General features: G+C 40.7%; 1 protein-coding gene across 2 annotated transcripts in view; it reads left to right on the top strand.

The window, feature by feature from the left end:
- Positions 1 to 18,993, top strand: part of RSF1 (remodeling and spacing factor 1) — a 60,811-nt gene that overhangs the window by 38,623 nt on the left and 3,195 nt on the right. For both annotated transcript variants that reach the window (XM_040583085.1, XM_040583086.1), the window contains 9 exons: positions 135 to 332; positions 1,556 to 1,660; positions 3,286 to 3,365; positions 8,243 to 8,297; positions 9,595 to 9,704; positions 12,669 to 12,736; positions 13,579 to 13,786; positions 16,059 to 16,282; positions 18,384 to 18,575. In XM_040583085.1, the coding sequence (XP_040439019.1) occupies positions 135 to 332; positions 1,556 to 1,660; positions 3,286 to 3,365; positions 8,243 to 8,297; positions 9,595 to 9,704; positions 12,669 to 12,736; positions 13,579 to 13,786; positions 16,059 to 16,282; positions 18,384 to 18,575 (1,240 nt within the window). The remainder of the gene's footprint in view (positions 1 to 134; positions 333 to 1,555; positions 1,661 to 3,285; positions 3,366 to 8,242; positions 8,298 to 9,594; positions 9,705 to 12,668; positions 12,737 to 13,578; positions 13,787 to 16,058; positions 16,283 to 18,383; positions 18,576 to 18,993) is intronic.

The following is an 18,993-nucleotide window of genomic DNA, read 5'->3' as shown; positions in this document are numbered from 1 at the left end:
CTGTAGTAAATTTACTGCAACTGTTCTGATTGACATTAACCACTTCACTGTAAAGACAAATATTTTTTTAAGATCTGGGAAGAAACTCTGTGAGCTTCCTTTGTGTTTTCTCTTTGAAATGGTGTGTCTCTTAGAGAAGCAAAGTTCGGTGGACGGGTACACGAACACGTGGCAGGTGGAAATACTCAAGTAATGAAGAAAGTGAGGACTCGGAGAGTGAAAAAAACTCTAATGGTGAGGAGGAAGAGGAAGAAGAAGAGGAAGAAGAAGCTGCACCTGCTGATGACGATGAGCCGTGCAAGAAGTGTGGCCTTCCCAATCACCCTGAGCTGGTAGGCTTCTGGGGAGAGCTGCTCTTGGCTGTTGTGTCAGATTTGGTGGTGTCTGAAGGCACATCATCCTTTGGGGTGGCTGTATGTAGGAGAAGGCTCTGGGGTTTAGGTGGTAAAGTCATGACAATAGGTGAGTTTACCTTTAATAAGGGGAGAAGGAAGTTGTTTCTTCTGTTTACCACCTCTGAAATGTGTTCTTTTATGAGGCTATGACAACTTAGCCCACTGAGGATTAATCTGGGTGAGGCTTTGAGATTGTGCCTGCAATCTCAATGAATACAGAAGATAAAAAGTTAAAAAAAAACCCAGCAGTGTAATGTATTCTTTCCAGAGTCTTGTGACACGGGCACAGCTACATAATCATCCTCATTGGCCGTAGCTGCCCGTCACCTGAGGACTGAGTACAGCAAAATCCCATACAGAAGGAGCACAGTGGGGCTTTTGCTGTTTCTTATGTTTATGGTTCTTGTTCATTGGTGGTAGATTATCATAATGAATTCCTCTGTTCATCTGGGACATCATAATGTGCAGTCCTGCTATGAGTCTACAAAATAAGCATACTCTCAGGTGTGTGACAGATAGCTTAGCATGGATGAGACAAAATTTGACCTTTAGGATGTTAGAGATAAATATTCCAGTAGATAATTGCACAGCTTATGCCAGATTTGTTCCCGAGCTTTAATGGAAAGGGGTATCTCTGGTTTCACCCAGCTAAGTACGAACTCCAGTAGTTGCCTAGTTCTGTATACCCCTGAGAGTCTGCAAGGCTCTGGCTCGGCTGTCTGAGACATAAAATCATCCGGATTGAGGAAACGGTCAGGTTTCTTTCATGTGGACACGAGTGCACAGGGGAAACGGTTCACACCGCATTTTGTCCAGATGGAGTTTTCCACTTTAGTCTGTGATCTGGAAATCATTACCAGATTCCACATTATGGCCACACAGTCTACGTAATCCAGTAGTACTAAGTGCCTGAGAACACATAATAAGAGGAAACCTGGTGTTAAAATGGAAAACTGCGATACATAAACTTCCCCATAAAAACCACCCGTGGTCCCAGAAATGCCTAGCGATAAGTGAGGCAGGGTTTGGTTGTTTTGTTTTTTTTTTATTGGCACAGTGAAGTATTTGTAAAGCACTTCTGTGTTGGCTGGGGAAATAGTTCTGGAGCTTGCTACATGTTGTGAATGCCAAGATACCCATGCTTCGCTTTGTTTCCACAGATTTTGTTGTGTGACTCTTGTGACAGTGGGTACCACACAGCCTGCCTTCGCCCTCCGTTGATGATAATCCCGGATGGAGAGTGGTTCTGCCCACCTTGCCAGCATGTATGGTTCCTGTTGGACTTTTCAGCTTTGCTTGCGTTCGTGGAGATTTGCTGGGAGTTTAAGTAGTTCTTTCTATCTTTTTTTCTGTTAAAAAATAGACTGTGATGAATGGTAGGGGTGCTGATCTTCCCCCTTGTCCATTCGTATAAATAGTTTTGTGAGGTGGTTTTCCTTTCCGTTTCTTTGTTGTGCTAGTGATGAATGACTGTATGTGCTGACGTGTCAGTGGGAATCTCCAGCCACGCTGGTCTTCTCTCCTCTTTAGTTAAATTACATCAAGACTAACATGGTATTAGAAATACAATGCCTTAATTTTTCCCAAAAGAAATATCATGTTATTATCCTGGAGGGGGAAGCGGTAAGCAGCGAGGGATGGTCAGTGGCCAAAGCAAGCACTGTTTCTGAAGTGCTGTTCCTCCTTCAGAGACGTTTGCTCAGAAGGTAGTTAGAGAAAGCTGCTGTTTCTAATGAGTTTCACAGTGTAGTTTGCTGGAAAGCCAGAGTTGTCCTTGTCAAGTAACAGAGAAATACGAACACTTTTTTGAAGGTTAAAAGCAGCTTCTGCCAAAAAAAAACCCAAAAGTGCATGTGTCCAGTTTCATTTAATGTACATGTGAAATAGCAAGATTTTGCAGGGATGCTACTTGGGAGGATAAGCTAGAGAGTGTGTGATGCTGTTATTGTTAAATTAATGGGGAACCATTTATGCACATTTTCAGAATAATCTGCCTGATCCCAATCTGCTTCCTTGCTTTTAGAAAAATTCTTTGCCCGTAGGGCTATTGCCCTGCAAAAAGCTGGCCTCACTGGACATGACATGACATGGCTGTATTGGACCTTGATTTTTAATTGTCTTCTGAGGAGCATTTCGAAGTAGTGATGATCCTGAATATGTAGGAGTGTTTTCTTTTACACAGTTTGGGCTTGCAGCTTGTGGTTGGAGCATCTCCTTACTCTTTTGCTATTCAGTAATTTTTAACATGAAAAATGACAAGTTTGTAAAAGCATGAAGATCATCCTTGGAAATGGTACAATGAGGGCATTAACATGGAATAAGGCACAATTTTTCCATAAAAAGTCATTTTTACATGTAGCTCCTTGAATATTAAGTGGTGTTTCAAGGTACAGAACATTTGGTAAGAAAATGATCCTGCAGCGTATCTCTCCTTTTTACTGCGGTGTCCGCAGACTCACATGTTCTCCAGAACTTAACATAAGGAACAAAGAGGTATCACGGGGGGTGTACACGCTCAGCGCTCAGCTTTGTGTATGTATATTGTAGATGTCTGTGTAATCTCAGGTTTCCCTGAGGCAAAGCTGTAAATACCAACAAAAATGTGGTACTAATTTAAAAGTATGTTTATTCTCAACATCTTTACTACTTGCTTCAGGCACATTGTTTCCTACAGTAAATGCCAGTTACAGGGAGGACGCGTCTCTGTAGCAGTTCATGGTGAAGCGCATGTGTTTTAGGAGGGCAGTCTTTGTTGTAAAGCCTTGTTGTATATAGCAAGGCACTTGCCCTTCTTCCAGACGAATACAGAAACAGCAAATGAAATGTCTGAACATTAGTTTAACATGAAAATGGTTGTGAAAGAAACTAATATTGTGTTTCCTTCCCTTAGAAATTACTCTGTGAGAAATTAGAAGAACAGTTACAAGACCTGGATGTTGTCTTAAAAAAGAAGGAGCGCGCAGAACGCAGGTATTATTGTTTGGTTGTGTTCACAGCAAGCTGCTGTGCAGAGGGGTAGTAGTAACTGAGCAAGTGTTGAAGTAACTGAGGACGAGGAGGAAAGTAGCCACGAGACTGAGTTACTTTAACACAAGTAAGACCAGTTTTGACTTCCCACTGATTATTGGTGGGGCAGTGCTGGGAGAGCTTGCAAGAAGGGAGAAAAAGTCCAATAATTGGAAAAGAGAGCAAATACATCTAAATTAGACTTTGGTTAAGGTTTCCTGAAGACAAATTTGGCATTCCTATACCACTAGTTAAATTGTTTTCAGGGCTGGTTCAACTGTGTGTGTTAGTAATACTGTCAGCGTGTGTAGAGTTCCTGCTGCAAGCAAGCTGAAGTCCTGACTTCGGTTACAAAGGGCATCCAGATTAATGTGGCTTTTGAGTCTTGTTGCTTTAGATTCTGTTAAACTTTGCTGATTTACAAGATTACGCAGTTGCTGTAGCGCAGTGGGTCAGCTAAATTACAACTATCAATGGAAGTTTGTGTCCACTCCTGCCATTACCAAAGGCAAAATGCAGACCAATTTACTGCGTTTATGAATGATGTCCTTAATATTTGGAACATCTTATGTGTGGTTTTCAGGCCTGAAAATGAGGGACGTGTAACACAGTATGTATGATTTGTGCCTTTTAGGAAATATATTGGGAACTTTGCATAATTTAATAACATCTGTATGCATTATTAAACAAAACTTTGCATGAATTTTATCACAGGAGGCAGATCTTGCCAGAAGGCGAGACCCTTTTAAAGAAAGTAATCGAGCAGTCTTGTATTTGTAGGAGGTACTGTAATATCACATGGGATGTAGTGATTCGGTGCTGGGAAGCACGGGGCACAATCCATGTCTGTCGTCAGCTCCCTTCAAACCTCCTTTTACTGCTGTTGCAGCATCAACAGTGACAGTGACAGATCAGGTGCCAACTGTTCCTAACATCGCTACTTCTGCTCAGAGTGGATCTAGATCACGCTGTGGTAAAATTACCCGTGGCTTGCCAATTCTAGTGAATTTGTAGCATTGGGAACGAAACCATCAGCTATTTTTATGAGTGAGCTCAGCTTACACACAGCTTCCATCAGTGCGGGAGTATGGGACACAGAGGAGCTGAGTCTGCTGCTTGGCTTTGTAGTGGGAAGACTCATTGCTAGTGAATAACATTTTTGGACCTACTTTGCTAAATATTCTGCTGGCAGTCGTCATGTGGAATGCAAGCTTTTTCCAGTCTGTCTTGCTTTCTTGAAATCACTGGTGTTGCATAAAAATATGATTTTTTAACAGTTGCAGGAGAGCATACCATTGGTATCATAGCAGTTTTCAGTGTCTGAAACAGATGCTTAACAACTGGTTTGCAATCTGATCCTCATACCAAATGAACCTAATGTTTTATATCATCTGTCATAAGGTTGATTATTTTTTTTTACTGTTTTTTTAAAAGTCTCTTAAAGAGAAATGAGCTTGGGTTTGTAAAAGATTTCACAATACAGTAGTTGAAGTCTTTCAACTTAATGGTGGTATGTTTTAGCAAATTGTAAGTTAAAAAGGCTGAAGAATTACAATGCTAAAAGAAATGATAGTCCTTATTACAGCTTGGTGTGTAAGTTAAAGCAAGTTGGTTGTTCAGGGCATAGAAATATTTTAAAGCAATATTTCTGTAAACTCACATTACATGTTGCCTTTTTGGCAGAGAGAAAAAATCCAACTGTCTTATCATGGGCACACACACTTTATAGATTCTTTGAACCAGTGTTACTCTCATTCTTTTTGAACTAGTGATACTGTCGTTCTCTGAATTATTCTCTAGCTCTCAGGAATCTGACTGAAATTGATTCAGCTGCTCAGCTATATTCTTAGCACATCCCTAAAGCGTAGTATTACAGATATTTTTTTAATGAAAACTTTAGGTCTGACGTTGACTTATGAATCCATAGATCAAAGGATCAAAGTCATACCTTTGTAATTTCTGTCTCCATTCATCAATTCAAGGTGCTACTGCAACACCTTGGCATTTCTTACGTACACAGTAACTTCTATAATCATGTCCTACCATCAGCTAGAGGGAGTGGACATTAAAGCTTTTATGAATGACCATTGTAGTTCAAGTTAGAGACTTTCAGACTTCTTATAGAAAATCCCTCTAGGGACTACCTCTCGGTTTCTCCCAGGCCAAATCAAGTGGAGTGCTTTATTTCATGCTTCTTTTCATGCACACTTTCATGATTTACCTGTAGCAACTTTTGCAGCTGCTTACAGGAGAGAATACTTTGTGGCTTTGTCTAGGAAGGGTTTACAACCAGTCAGTGCTTATCTGCATCTGCTGTTCGAGACCTCTTGGTTCACGTGTTTAAAGTGTTGGTCATCTGTGTGCTACGTACTAATCAGGAATGTGTTTGGTACTTCGTGTTGCATTTCAAGACCTTTACCTCAGCAGGACTAGCTTGTTTCATTTGCTCCTTTCTTAAGCAGTGTGTACTCAAGCCAGGGAGAAGAAAAGCAGATCTTGAAAGCCTCACTGATGTTTAAAAACAGCTGATTTTTTCTTCTCTTTTGATGTTTTGCATTACAAGAAATGAGAAGCGAAGGAAACTATTGGAGACACTTGCTGAATACTGAAGTGCTCACATTTCTGGTTTCTGTCTCGTTTTAGCAGTTGTATTCCATGCTATTTTAATTCATTTTCAAGAGCACAGTGATTTTTGCACGGTGTATGACAAAATTCTTCCTCATTCAGCCAGTCTCATAGTGCTCAGATGAGTGAATATTTCTTTTAATTTATCATTTTGGAGAACTGACATTAGGAGACAAAACCAATTACTTTTATACACAGCCAGAAATTTCAATTTAGATATTACAATACTGAGTTTTCAAAGTTCATGGTCTTTTGGGCTGTAAAACAACATAAAATCCAATTTTACTCTTTGTCAGTATTACTTTAGGAACTGGGATCCTTCATGTTATTTATGAAAAGACTATTATGCTAGATTTTTCCAGTAAAGAGTTCTCCAGGAGGGTTATTTGGATAAAAGTGTATAGTGCAGGAGGCTAGTCAGAAGACTTTCAAAATTTACTTAGATTCTTTAGAAATTAATGAAAGTATTGGGAAGCAGATTTTTACACATAATGCCTCTATTTGCAAAAAATAATGCATATATGAAGTGCACGTATGTAAAATGAATGTGCACCTCAGGCATTTTTTTTACAGGTCTAGATGACTTGTGTACGTGACGCATCCTGTTGAGACCCAAGTGTAATGTGATATGTGCTCGTACAGCCACTCACGGTGACTTCACAAGTCTGATTCTGGTTGACTGAGACTCTTTAGCTCAGAAACTCAGAAAAGGTTAGCATTGATTCTCGCACGATTTCATTTCAACTGCAGTGATGTTTCACAGGGTCCTGCTAGCTGGAGGTCTGCTGGCAAATGTCTAGTTCATACCCTGCCCCCCACCCCACAGGCTTGTTTTTCAGCGTGTATGGTCTAAAATACTGTTATTCAAAATAACTTTTAAATCTGTAGAGAAGTGGCTTGCTTTTCAAAGTCCTTGCAGAGCTCAATAAATGCCACCAACTTTCTTTGCTATCTTCAGCTGTTTAAATTATCTCTTGTTTTCCTAGAAAAAGGCTAGTAGGGACCTATGGTGATGGCAGTTTGGTTACCCACCACAGTCTGTTTTAGTACCTGGCTATCCTTCCTGACAGATGGCTTTTTTGAAAGCTCAGTTCAGTACCCTGAAGATCAGGACCCAGTGCTGTCTGCGAGGTGCGAGGATATCCAAGACACCTCTAGCTGGGAGTGAGGGGCATGAGACCTGTTGGGAGATTCATGTCCTTCAGGAGACACGAGGAGAGGCCAGGAGCCAGAGCTGTGCCCAGGGCAATTCAGATGATACAAGATGCTAGTGTTGAGGCAAGCTAAGTCTAAACTGAATTTTACTTACTTTGGTTTAATCCTGTAGTGTGATGTTGACAAGGACAGCCTACTTCTCCTTAAAAGAGCCCTTCGTGTATTTGAGTACTGTTCTCTCTCCCATCTTCAGTCTGGTGTTCTCTAGACCAATCTATCCTATTTTTGCAACGTTCCTCAACAGGGCATACCTGCTGCCCTCGGATAGCTCTTACTGACTAGCTCTGAACCCTTCAGCTGGATCACATCTTTCTGGAAGTGTGTGCGGTGCCCAGGTGGCACCAGGTACTGCAGCGAGGTGTGAACAGGCAGACTGCTGCGGCAGGCTTCCTTCAGCTGTCCTGCAGGCTGTTCACACACCCTGCTGTTGTTACAGGTGTTTCCGCAGCAGCTGACTGTGATCTTTGTTCAGGCTGTTCTCTGGCAAGGAATTGCCACATAGGAAGTTACTTGTTCCCTGGTGTTTCTAAAGTTGATCCTGCCCCGGTCTAAAGCCTCTCACTTGTCAGTTTTGGATCACATCCTGTCTTTACATAATTTTTCCAGTGTGAGTTTGAATTGCCACTTCATCTTTTCAGTTCCTCCGAGGTTGGTGGTAGCCATAGATCTGACAAAATCATCTTGATCACAACATTATTATTTTTAAGTGTGTTTTTAATTGCTTTTTACATCCCAATTCAATCATTTCTGTGGTGCCTGCAATTTTCAAGTACTGTTGTTTGTCAGAACTGTTTGGAAATCTCTTATATTATGCATGCAGGAAAATGTAATCATAGGAGATTTAGCACATAATTCCAACTAAAATAACTTTTCAGTTGGAGCATCCTCTTGGGATGCTTCTGCCTAGCGATAGTGAGAGCTTCAAACGATACTAATTACAGCATTATTTTAGAGATGTGCGGCCTTTCTGTAAGCTTATTTTCATTTTTTCTCTCCTAAAGAAAAGAGCGGTTGGTGTATGTGGGTATCAGTATTGAGAACATCATTCCACCTCAGGTAAGTTACTGTGGCTGCATTGTATTATTGTTTTATTTTCCAAACTTCTCAGGGAAGAAGTTTCTCAGTGTCGTGTTAGAACTGCTAGTAGCACCTTGGAAAGAAAAAGCAGTCTATAGGCAGGCCAGAAATATTTCTAGATGCTTCATTTTAGACGGAATTTAGCAAAGAAACCGAGGGAGCTTTGGCGTGTTTATTGGAGCCAGCTGGTGCCACACGGAGCCCCCTGTCTGTGAGGGGTCACGGAATCACCTCCCTGCCCGTTACAGTTGGGGTTTGAGTAGAGTGCTCTACCGATCTGTGGTTTATAAAGGTGGGATTCGGTTTGTTTAACTCTGCTGTCTGGTATGGTTATCTAGGTCTGGGCTAATTGTCATAGCTTTTCTTTGGAACTGATGGAAACAAATGTTTCTGGCTTACGATTCAGAGGGAATAAGCAGTATCGATTAGAAGCATAACATTTGCCTCAGACAGATGTATATTGAAGTCACATCTGGTTAAAAACTGTAAACATGTAGTGCTTTATTAACAGATGCTTTTACATGGTTTCCCTTTACAGAAGAGGAAAAGTGTTTTTATTCATGTGGAGAACAGCCTCTTCTCGCTTCTTAAATACATTTTAAAGTGATTCTCTTGAAGTCTTAGCCAGATGCCTTTGACCGAAATGATACCATCTCTATTCCTTGCATGAGAGTTTAAAATGAAACGTTTGTTTGTTTTAAACACAGTCTTTCCACTCTAACTGATTGTAATAAAGCCAACTTTCTCCCCCTGTCTCTGGATAACAGAAAAATAACAGATTTTACAAACTTGCAGGAGAATCGATGGCTGGCAGCAAATATTCAAAAATTTCATCGGGGGGGGCAGATTTTTTTTATTATTATTATTATTAATAACTTGGAAACAATACCGTAAAATTAACCTTCATGACACTTTATTGAAATTGCACCATGTAAAGGTGTTCCTGTGCTCAGTATGTGGAGATGCTAGCAACAATTTGTTCAGCTGCTGCATTTACTAATCCCGAGGGTATCACCTGAGGCATTGTTGTCCTATAAACACAATGATACAATAGCCTGAACCCTTAAACTCCGTATTTGTGAAATTACGTAGCCAGTAGAGGCGATATGTGCAAGTGTTCATGTGAATTCTGCTGTAACAAGTCACTATATTAGAAGTCAAAATGTATTGTCTTGGGTATACAGACTTTCTAGATCATAGGAAAATACATATCCTCTCAGTTCAGTCATGATGAGTGTGGAGGGAGCTCTTTGACATTTCTGCCTTATGTCAACAGGAGCCAGAAATACCTGAAGGCCAGGAAGAAAAGAAGAAAGATTCCAAAAAGCCAAAATCAAAGCTGCTTGAAAGGAGGTCTACCAGAACCCGAAAATGCATAAGCTACAGGTCAGCAGCTTGTTTAAGTAGCTTGTAAGACGCAAAAAGTCATGCTGTCGTTTTCTTTCGCAAGCACCCACCAGTTCTTCTGTGTGCTTTTACATTTAAAAGAGAGGCCCATAAAGTGTCTTCGTTCTTTCCTCTGAATACTGGTTATGCTTAGTGGTCGTAAAAACACAGGAGGTAGTATAGTGAAGGGAGGATGCATTTAAAAAAAAAAGTAAATGGTACTTTTTTCAGGAATACTGGAGAAGGTTTTGGTGTTCCTGCAGTTTCTGGAGTAAGTTAAAGCAGGTGAATCATACCTGTCCTTTCTCTTGAAAGGAAGGCATATGCTTGTGTCTAAAGGCCTTAAATTCCTCCCTCCCTCTACTCCCCCCCGCCCCTTATGGCTTCTTTACCTGAAAGGGGCATGAAACTTCAAATGCAATTATAAGACTGTATATCTAAAAATGGTCTAACTCTTGAGAAAAACTGTGATAAAAATGCAATTGGTAAATGAAAATTCCATGATCTTTAGACCATGCATTCTGAAAGTAGAATAGGTCACTTAAATTTCCAAAATTCAGCACGATCTTAATTTTATCTTTTGTTCTCAGTGTATTACAAAGGTGTTTTATAAACTGTTTTCTAAATAATACCTTGAGATGCTCCATATTCTCTTCAGTCCACCAGGCAAGTAGGTTGTCTTTTGGGATAAGAGAGGAATGTGGTTGCCTGAGAGTTGGTGGGTTTTTTGTCCTAGCTGCATTAGGAATAATAATAAAAAAAAAAAAGTACTACCTTTCCTGTACTTGCTTTGTGTAGACCATTATCATAAAAAAATAAAAGCATTACAACTTTCAAAACCTTCCAACAATAACCATGATAAAACTCGCAGTCGGTCTGCTTTTGCTGTTGAGGAGAGGCGTGGCGTTTGTGTACACTGAGTTTTCCAGCCTGTTCAGAAAACTGTCTGACCTTGCTTAGCTGTTGATTTTCAGTAACTTTTTAAATTAACAGCAGAAGCCACACTAATGAAAATGCTGTTGCTGCCTTGGGAAATTAAGTATTTCTGTAAGGAAAGTGATGCCACAGGCAAGATTATATAGATTTGCTATTATGTTCGTGACAGGTCAGGCAGCATCTGACGAGGAGAGAAAAAAAACCCCTTGCCTGTGGGGTATCTGGCACAACTTCAGCAGGACACATGTTGTGCAAAGACAATAATTTTTATTGGAAATAATGTTTCCTATAGTGTTGTTCTGGAAAAATCAATCTCCTGATACAGAACAATAAGAGTCTTTCTTACGGTCTCCATCAGACACGTAACTTTGAGCTGGTGAAAATATTACACGTGTCAGTGTGTCATTTCAAATGTATCTGTCCGCAGTGAAGTCCTGCTAGTGTCACTGAGAATCCTGTATGCTTTTCGTCAGCGGGGGAAAATAAATGCTAAATGTCTTATTCTGCTTACAGGCAAATCTGTATTGTGTAGCATTCTGGCTCTCCAAAGATATGTAATCCCTTGGTATCACTCGAGTCATCTGTTGAGCCCCCTTGTGAGCAGGTTAGCAAAAAATCTGCATTATGAATAAAGCAGCAGCAGAAGAAATTATGTTCCATTACACCTAATGGACAAGCAGCTGTCAGGTCGTGTTTGAGCTCTGGTTATTTGTTAGCAGTGATTTGAAAGCGTTAAGTGATTTCTCACACTTGGAAGAGGGTTTCTTTTGAGCAGCGTGGAGGGAAAATAGTGTTTGAGTAACGTGGAACTAATCTTATTGATGGAGTAATTTCAGAGTTACTTCCTTGCTGTGTAAAGCTGCCTTGAACGTGACATCCAGTTGTTTTTAGGAAATAGAAAGAGACCAGAAATCCTTCACCATATTTTTAAAGGAAAGTGTTTTATACTTACTATTGGAGTAGAGAGTAATATCAGATTTATTCTTTTCTTGTTCTGCTGAAGGTTACAATGGAGGACCAAGACAAATACAATTCTGATCTTTCTTTTGTGAATGAGGAACTGAATCTTTAATGAAAGTATTGTCCAATTATTAGTTGTTTGTATCTTTAAAAAATACCCCCCAAAAAAATTAATTTTTAAAAAAGAAGGAAAAAACCTTACATCTAAATAAAATGTCTTTCTTATATTAGTTACTAAAACTTGTACTTTTGCATCTTTTATGTCTCAAGACATCTACTTGGTGATACAGGTAACAATCTGTTTGTACGGGATTTGAATTCATAACTGAAGAAACAAACTGAAGTCACCTCTGTGAAAGGGCTGAATCCTTTTCCCTCCGTTTGCTGTTCCCTTTAGATGAGTTACTCATCATGCAGAGATTTATGCAGTTTTATAAAAGCTGCTGCAGAACAAACATACTCAAATATTTTGCTCTTGTTTGTCCTATTTAATTATGTAACATTATATTATGGCTGTGTACAGTATGTTTTATCAGCTCAGCTTAGGATGTTGCCTATCTAAAAAAGTATAATTACTGTCAGCTTTAGGAGGAGAAAGAAGCAGTCTGAAATAACTTTTCAAGGAAAATGTAGACAGGATGAATAATTTCACTTTAATTTTAATAGGTGCTTTTCAGAAAGTCTGTTTTGCAGATTGGTAGTGCGTATGTCATCTAATAAAAGGTGGGGGGGAAAAATGACTAATACTTTGTGTGGAAAATGCCACTGATAGCAACTTAAAGAACTTCCAAATTATACAGCGTTAAACTCAATGGTATGTCATGTAAAACGAAAGTGGCTTTGTGCTTGCATAAATCAAGAGTAAGACAGCCAGGCAATAGTAAATAATCTGCTAGCACATAGAAATGAGAAACACACCTTTAGAAAATGGTTATTTTATCATCCAGCCAGCCCGTTGTCTGTACAGTATGATTTCTTAGAGTGGTTTTAGATTTTGAGGTTATGTTTTTATAATATAATTTAATAAGGGTTCACTTTAAAGTGGTAAATGAAAGCTGTTACTTTTAGGTTTGATGAATTTGATGAGGCAATTGATGAGGCAATTGAAGATGATATCAAGGAGGCTGATGGAGGAGGTATGTTTCTGATGGTTTTTTTTTTTTTTCATTGCAATGGTGATAAGATCGAGACCAAATTTATTTTGATATGAGAAGCTGCAAATATAATACTCTTGCTTAAGCTTTGTAGTTTACAGTTTTTACTGCGGTCCTTTTTTGAATCAAACCAAGTAATTTCCCTTGGGAATGGCCATCCCAGGCTGCCAAAAGATGCCAAAAAGTATTTGGTGGTCTTAGTAAAATTAGGTTTGTACATGTTTTGATATGTGAATACAATGAATAAGTATGACAAGAAAAACCGTAAAATAACTTTGCAAAGTTTTGGATTTGAGATTGGAGTGACTGCTAGCACTGTTGACCTTTGTCCCCTGTAAAAATTGGGCTTATAAATTGGTCCGCAGTTGGACACCCTAAAGACTGGGTCTACAAAATAGTCTTAAAAATATGGATGTGGATCTGTAAGCACTTCTCAGTTGAACATGAACAAAGTGAAATTATGTTCTTTATTGTCTGTTAAGGCAACACAGGGGATTGAAAGAGAGATCTTCAGCAGTATCCTCAGAGAGAGAGATGGATTTGTGCCGATTTGTGCTGGTCTTAGTAGTAATGTAGGTTGGGGCTGAGTATCAGAATGCTGACACTTATCTGCTGTCTTCTGTGTGCACCTCAGTATTTCCAAATGACCACACAGCTCTGACTGCGTGTCAGAAACAACGCTCCAGACAGAGTCTTGCATGACAAAACAATATTCTGCTTTACAGAAAATAAACTGAAGCTAGAGGCATGGAAGAAAGATATGTACCAAGTTAAACAAAAAAATAAACTTGCGGGTTTTTCCCCTTTTCTATCACTGAATCTAGGCATTGGCAGAGGCAAAGACATGTCTAATATCACAGGTCACCGTGGAAAAGACATTTCCACAATCTTAGAGGAAGAAAGGAAAGAAAACAAGCGACCACAACGGGCTGCTGCAGCACGACGCAAGAAACGACGGCGACTAAATGACTTGGATAGTGACAGTAATCTGGATGAAGAAGAGAGCGAGGACGAATTCAAGATCAGTGATGGGTAGGTCCGCAATTTAACTTCCACCACAAGTCACAGATGGCCACAGGCTTCTTTGACTGTGCGCTGCCCCTGAAACTATCATTAGGAGCATTGCGCCCAGTGCTGGAACAGCACTGCACAGTGCCAGCAGAAGTCCTCCTGGCCTAGGGGAACGCCATTGTACTGGAAAAAAATGCACTCTGGATCCATGCGCTGAAATCATCCAGTCTGTATTTTAAGTAAAACATGTTCTGCAAATGTTACTGGTATGTTTGAGGCCTTGTTGTGGGGTTCTGTCTACAGTTGTCTTAGTGAAGGAGCCCGACAGCCTCCATTCTCTGACTGTTGTGACTTGCTGGCAGAAATCCTTCACAAAGATGTAGCTAAAATGACGCTGGTTTGTTCCTTTTGAAAAGATGTCCAGTTTATGGGATTTTTATTGGGCTTGATTGCATTTAGAAATTGGAAGAGTAAGATGTCCCCATTTACAGCATACAGAAATTGACATGCAAGTTCTGAAATCAATTCTTCATTCCTGCTCTCTAGGAGGCGCAGCCAAAGAAATGGTTTATACTGTAGAAAACAAATACATGTCTTGTGAAGCTTTAAACGCTAAATGAGTATGGCTCTGCCTAACTGAAACTCTCTTTCCATGGAATTCCTCATTGTTCAGTCTGGGGAATTCCTAACATCAACAAATTTAATAATTTTTAGACATCCCTTACTCCTCAAGGAAGAAACATAATTGAGCATGAGGTCCAGGCATGTAAAGCCCTACACCAGTCAGCTTTACATCAGCATGTAAAGCCTTACACCAGTCACTGAGTCAATTTACTAAGTGTATGGATAGGCTATACAACACAGATGCAAATTTTGAGCTTTGTTTTTCACCTGTGACCATGCTGAGGACATTTCAGCGACACCCTGAATAGTTGAGCTAAATGTGCTGGAAATTGCCAATCATTGAATGCAGTGTGCAAAAATCTCACAGAATTAATAGTGCATTGATCTGTTAAAGGGTGCTCATGCATTTTCAATTCCATCCTCTACTGAATGCCTTCTGGATCTTACACTGGAATTTATGTTTGGCTGGTGGCCAAACGCAAGTGTCATGGTTTAACCCCGGCTGGCAACCCAGCCCCACGCAGGCACTTGCTCTCTCCCCCTCACCCAGAGGGATGGGGAGGAGGATCAGAAAGGAATGTAAAACTCAAGGGTTGAGATAAGAACAATTTAATTGGTAAAGCAAAACCCGCGCACGCAAGCAAAGCAAAGCAAGGGACTCATTCACCGCTTCCCCTGGGCAGGCAGGTGTCCGGCCATCCCCAGGGCAGCCGGGCTCCGTCACACGTAACGGGGACTCGGGAAGACAAATGCCATAATGCCAGATGTCCCCCAATTCCTTCTTCTTCCCCCGGTTTATATACGCAGCATGACGTCATATGGTATGGAATATCCCTTTGGCTGGTTTGGGTCACCTCTCCTGGCCGTGTCCCCTCCCAGTTTGCCGTGTCCCTCCAGCCCTCTGGCTGGCAGGGCCCAAGGAACTGAAAAGCCCTTGATTTAGTATAAACATCACCCAGTAACAACTAAAACCATCAGTGTGCTGTCAGCATTGTTCTCACATCAGAGCCCAAACACGGCACTGTACTAGCCACTAAGAAGAGAATTAACTCTATCCCAGCTGAAACCAGGACAGCAAGTGACTGTTACCTTCAGTGCTGAAGTTGTTACAAAAACATTGGCTCACTTTTGAAATGATGGGAGCGTTACAAGCTGATAAGTTTGTGAGATGCATGTTTTGCACGAGAGCAATAGTTTTGTGTGAAGACACGATATTCTAATTCTCAGAAATTGCGTAGGACAGTGCTTGGTTTGTGAAGGGGAGGTTGTCTCCTCTCAAGCATGGTGGATGTTTCTCCCCTCCCCCACCTCAGGTGACGCTCACCCATAGTTACTGTTACGCAGGTGTTACATTGCAGTGTGCTACATGAACAGTAGAATCTGTCCTGTGTAAATGTCACCTGCGGTCTCACTTTGACAGTGTTTGTGTTCACCTGCTGTTCTAATCTGCAGTGTAATGTCATGCCGTAAGTAAAGCTACATCCCAAGTATACAGCTGAAACCTAACGTCGGTGATGGCAGCTTGCTCTCTCTCTGGGTCTTTGCTCCACATTGTTACTATAAGATCTGTATGCTGTTTGTGTAAGACCGTATTTACTTTGCATGTATCGCTTGTAAAATACCAGTACTGTTTTGATCCTTTGTTTCTGATATCTCTCTCTTGGAACAGATCTCAGGATGAGTTTGTTATATCAGAAGAAAATCTAGATGAAAGTGAAGATGACCCACCATCAAATGAAGACAGTGATTCAGAGTTCTGTGCCCGCATATCCAGGCGACACCTCTCCAGGCCGATGAGGCAAAGCAGGCGGTTACGAAGGAAAACAGTCAAGAAAAAATATTCTGAAGATGATGAAGATGAAGATTCTGAGGACAATTCGAGCAGAGAATCTGGTGAGTGTAGGAAGCCTTAGATGTATTAAGTACACTGTACTGGAGAGAGGAAGAGAAGTCTCAAGTTTCCTGTCACAACTGACACTAACCTGTTTGCTTGCTTTGGTCAGGTCAGATGTCATCTTTGCTGTAAAGCCGTTTGCTACTTGTTCTGTTGTGAATATTCTGCAGGAAACTGGTGTTGAGTTCTAGGTCCTTGGTGTTTTAAGTAGCTATGTATTTAAAGGAATGATTATGCTGTGATTCAAAAGGCCACCTTTGTGGATAGTTTCACCTACTCCATACCTGCCTGTTTGGCACATGACTGCAGGGAAAGAGAAAGGATGGAGGCAAAACCTAACTTCTTTGCAGCTACTTGAAGACCTTCCAAATACCTTTTGAAAAAGCTTCTGAAGGAAGCGTTTTCCCTCGCTTTGTGTGGAAGAAAATTCCTTCAGTTGTATGGCATTCTGTGTTCTCTGGCAGGCTAGAAAGCAAGCAATAACACCTTGAATCTCTCTTTCTACGATTATCCTTTTTGATCTTTAGTAACTGAAGACTCTCGCATCACAGGAGAACCTAACAATTCACTTTATTCTACTTGTCCTTCAACTAAGTGGTTTTCTTTTTGCAGTTTGAGGCATGAGAATGGAACCTAAGGGCAATACTTAAACCTTTTAGTGATTATCATCTTTCTCTGAAGACTCTCTGTTTCTGCTTCATTTGAGGCCCAGTCCTAAAAAGTGCCAGAAATATAACCACTTATTTTTGTGTGAATTTAAGGTACTAAGTACAGTGGAGCATTAACTTACTGCAGCGTGTTACCTTGCCAGTGCTTTGTCTGTCTCTCTAGAATATAGACAATGAACTTGTTGGAGTAAGTTGCTTTGAAGTACTGGTTTCCAAAAGAAGGGTGCATGCACGGCCAGCTGAAGACAGCTATATGCACTTAAAATAGTTGCTGTCTCCCTGTCCCAAGTGCATCTTTGTGCTGATCGTAAGCTGTTTTCAGTGTAGGTACCAGCAGAAGTTAAAAGAGATTGCTCACCTGTCCTATAATGCACAGGAGCAACTGTTTGTTTCCTGATGGACACACATCTGAGATAAAACCAGTTGATTCCAGTATCATTCCATATATATCTAAAAGTACAGTCTTGACTGCGTGTTCCTGTGTTTTACCCCCATTATTGTCCCTCAGGATCCTGCTTTAAGCCTCTTTTGAGCTAAGGAAGTGAGGTACTCTGTGAGTGGCTGTGGGTTTGGTCTCCAGAGGTGGAGTTCCTCTCTGAAGGTGGTGGTTCTTGCTGACTTGCTGTGATTCTCTAATATTTCAGGAAGTAAAGAGGATGCCACTTTGATCTGTGACTCATGGCAATCACTAACTTAGGAACAGTATGTGACGTATAGAAATGTATCTTGGGATAATTGTTCTGGCACAGCTCAGTGAAAAAGCAGCTAAAGTTGATTCGACACTGGTTTTAGCTGATGTTAATAAACATAATTTTTAAAGACACTAGCTGCAGTACACTGGTGCAGGAAGAACTGTGAATGATGGTAAGTTTCTTCTGTACAGTTTGTGTTTTAAGCAAACACAATCAAGTGAGACTGTTGTTGTTAATTCAAATTCAGTAACTCTTATCTTACCTGGAGTTTCATCTTGTCAGGTTTTTTTCATCTACCTATTCCTAAAAGTGTTTGAGAACAGTACAGTTTATCTAAATTTGTAAAACACTTTCCACTGTCAGTGGTAATGTGCATCATCAACTCCAATTCAGTAAGGTTGTTCCAGCTGTCGTCAGGAATTGTAGAGGAGGTATCTGTGGCACCAGTGGAGATGAGGGAACAAAAACAGTGGAAGGAAGTCGCCTTCTGGAGGAGTTTGAGGGAGACAGGAAAAGGGTTTGTGAAAAGATTTTAAATTCAAGTAACTCTATGCTGGCAATGAATGGGGGAACTGATGCATGAGCCTGGAATGGGTCAGGGTAATGAGGCATATGATGATGGTTGAGACTCTCCTGTGCTGGCAGAGCGCATGATTTTGTAGGTGCCGCTCTAAAGCTGATCTAAATTGTGCCAGCTAGCTTTAATGGAATAATGAGCGTGACTCTTCTCTTCTGTACAGAGAGTGGTGATTACACAGATTACAGTGATGATGATTACCTGGAAACTAGGAGGAGAAGATCAAGACGGAATCAGAAGAGACAAGTTAATTATAAGGAAGATTCAGAAAGTGATGGCTCACAGAAAAGCGTCCGCTATGGGAAGGAGTTAAGAAGAGTTCATAAACGCAGGCTCTCCACTTCAGATAGTGAAGGTAAAATAAATAGTCCACTGTTTGGAGGAGCTGGTATATGTCAGTATTAGCATGAAGGGAAAACTGTATGTAATTCAGAGATTTCGGAGAATCTTCTTTCTTGAGTTCCTTGATTTTTCTGAGCAACTGTTTCCTTTTGAAACAGTCCACTAGTACTTCATGATGCACTGGTACAGTCACTTCGTTGTCCCTAATCCTGACATCCAGGTCTGAATTTACTGTGTGCGCCCCGGAGTACTGGAATTCCAAAGTGGGCACCAATGTAACTGTTTCACCACTTTTCTGTTAAGAGGTCACAGAGCTGCTTCCCGTGAGCCTTTAAAGATTCTCTTTTGTAAAAGGGAAGGAGTGTTGCATCTGGTGCCCTGATTGTATTTGTGGTGGTTAAGACTCATTGGGTCTCCTGTTTGAAGGAGCT

This window comes from Falco naumanni, chromosome 2, assembly GCF_017639655.2.
Source record: "Falco naumanni isolate bFalNau1 chromosome 2, bFalNau1.pat, whole genome shotgun sequence".
NCBI classification, from domain to species: domain Eukaryota; kingdom Metazoa; phylum Chordata; class Aves; order Falconiformes; family Falconidae; genus Falco; species Falco naumanni.
This window is presented reverse-complemented; position numbering and strand designations above follow the sequence as displayed.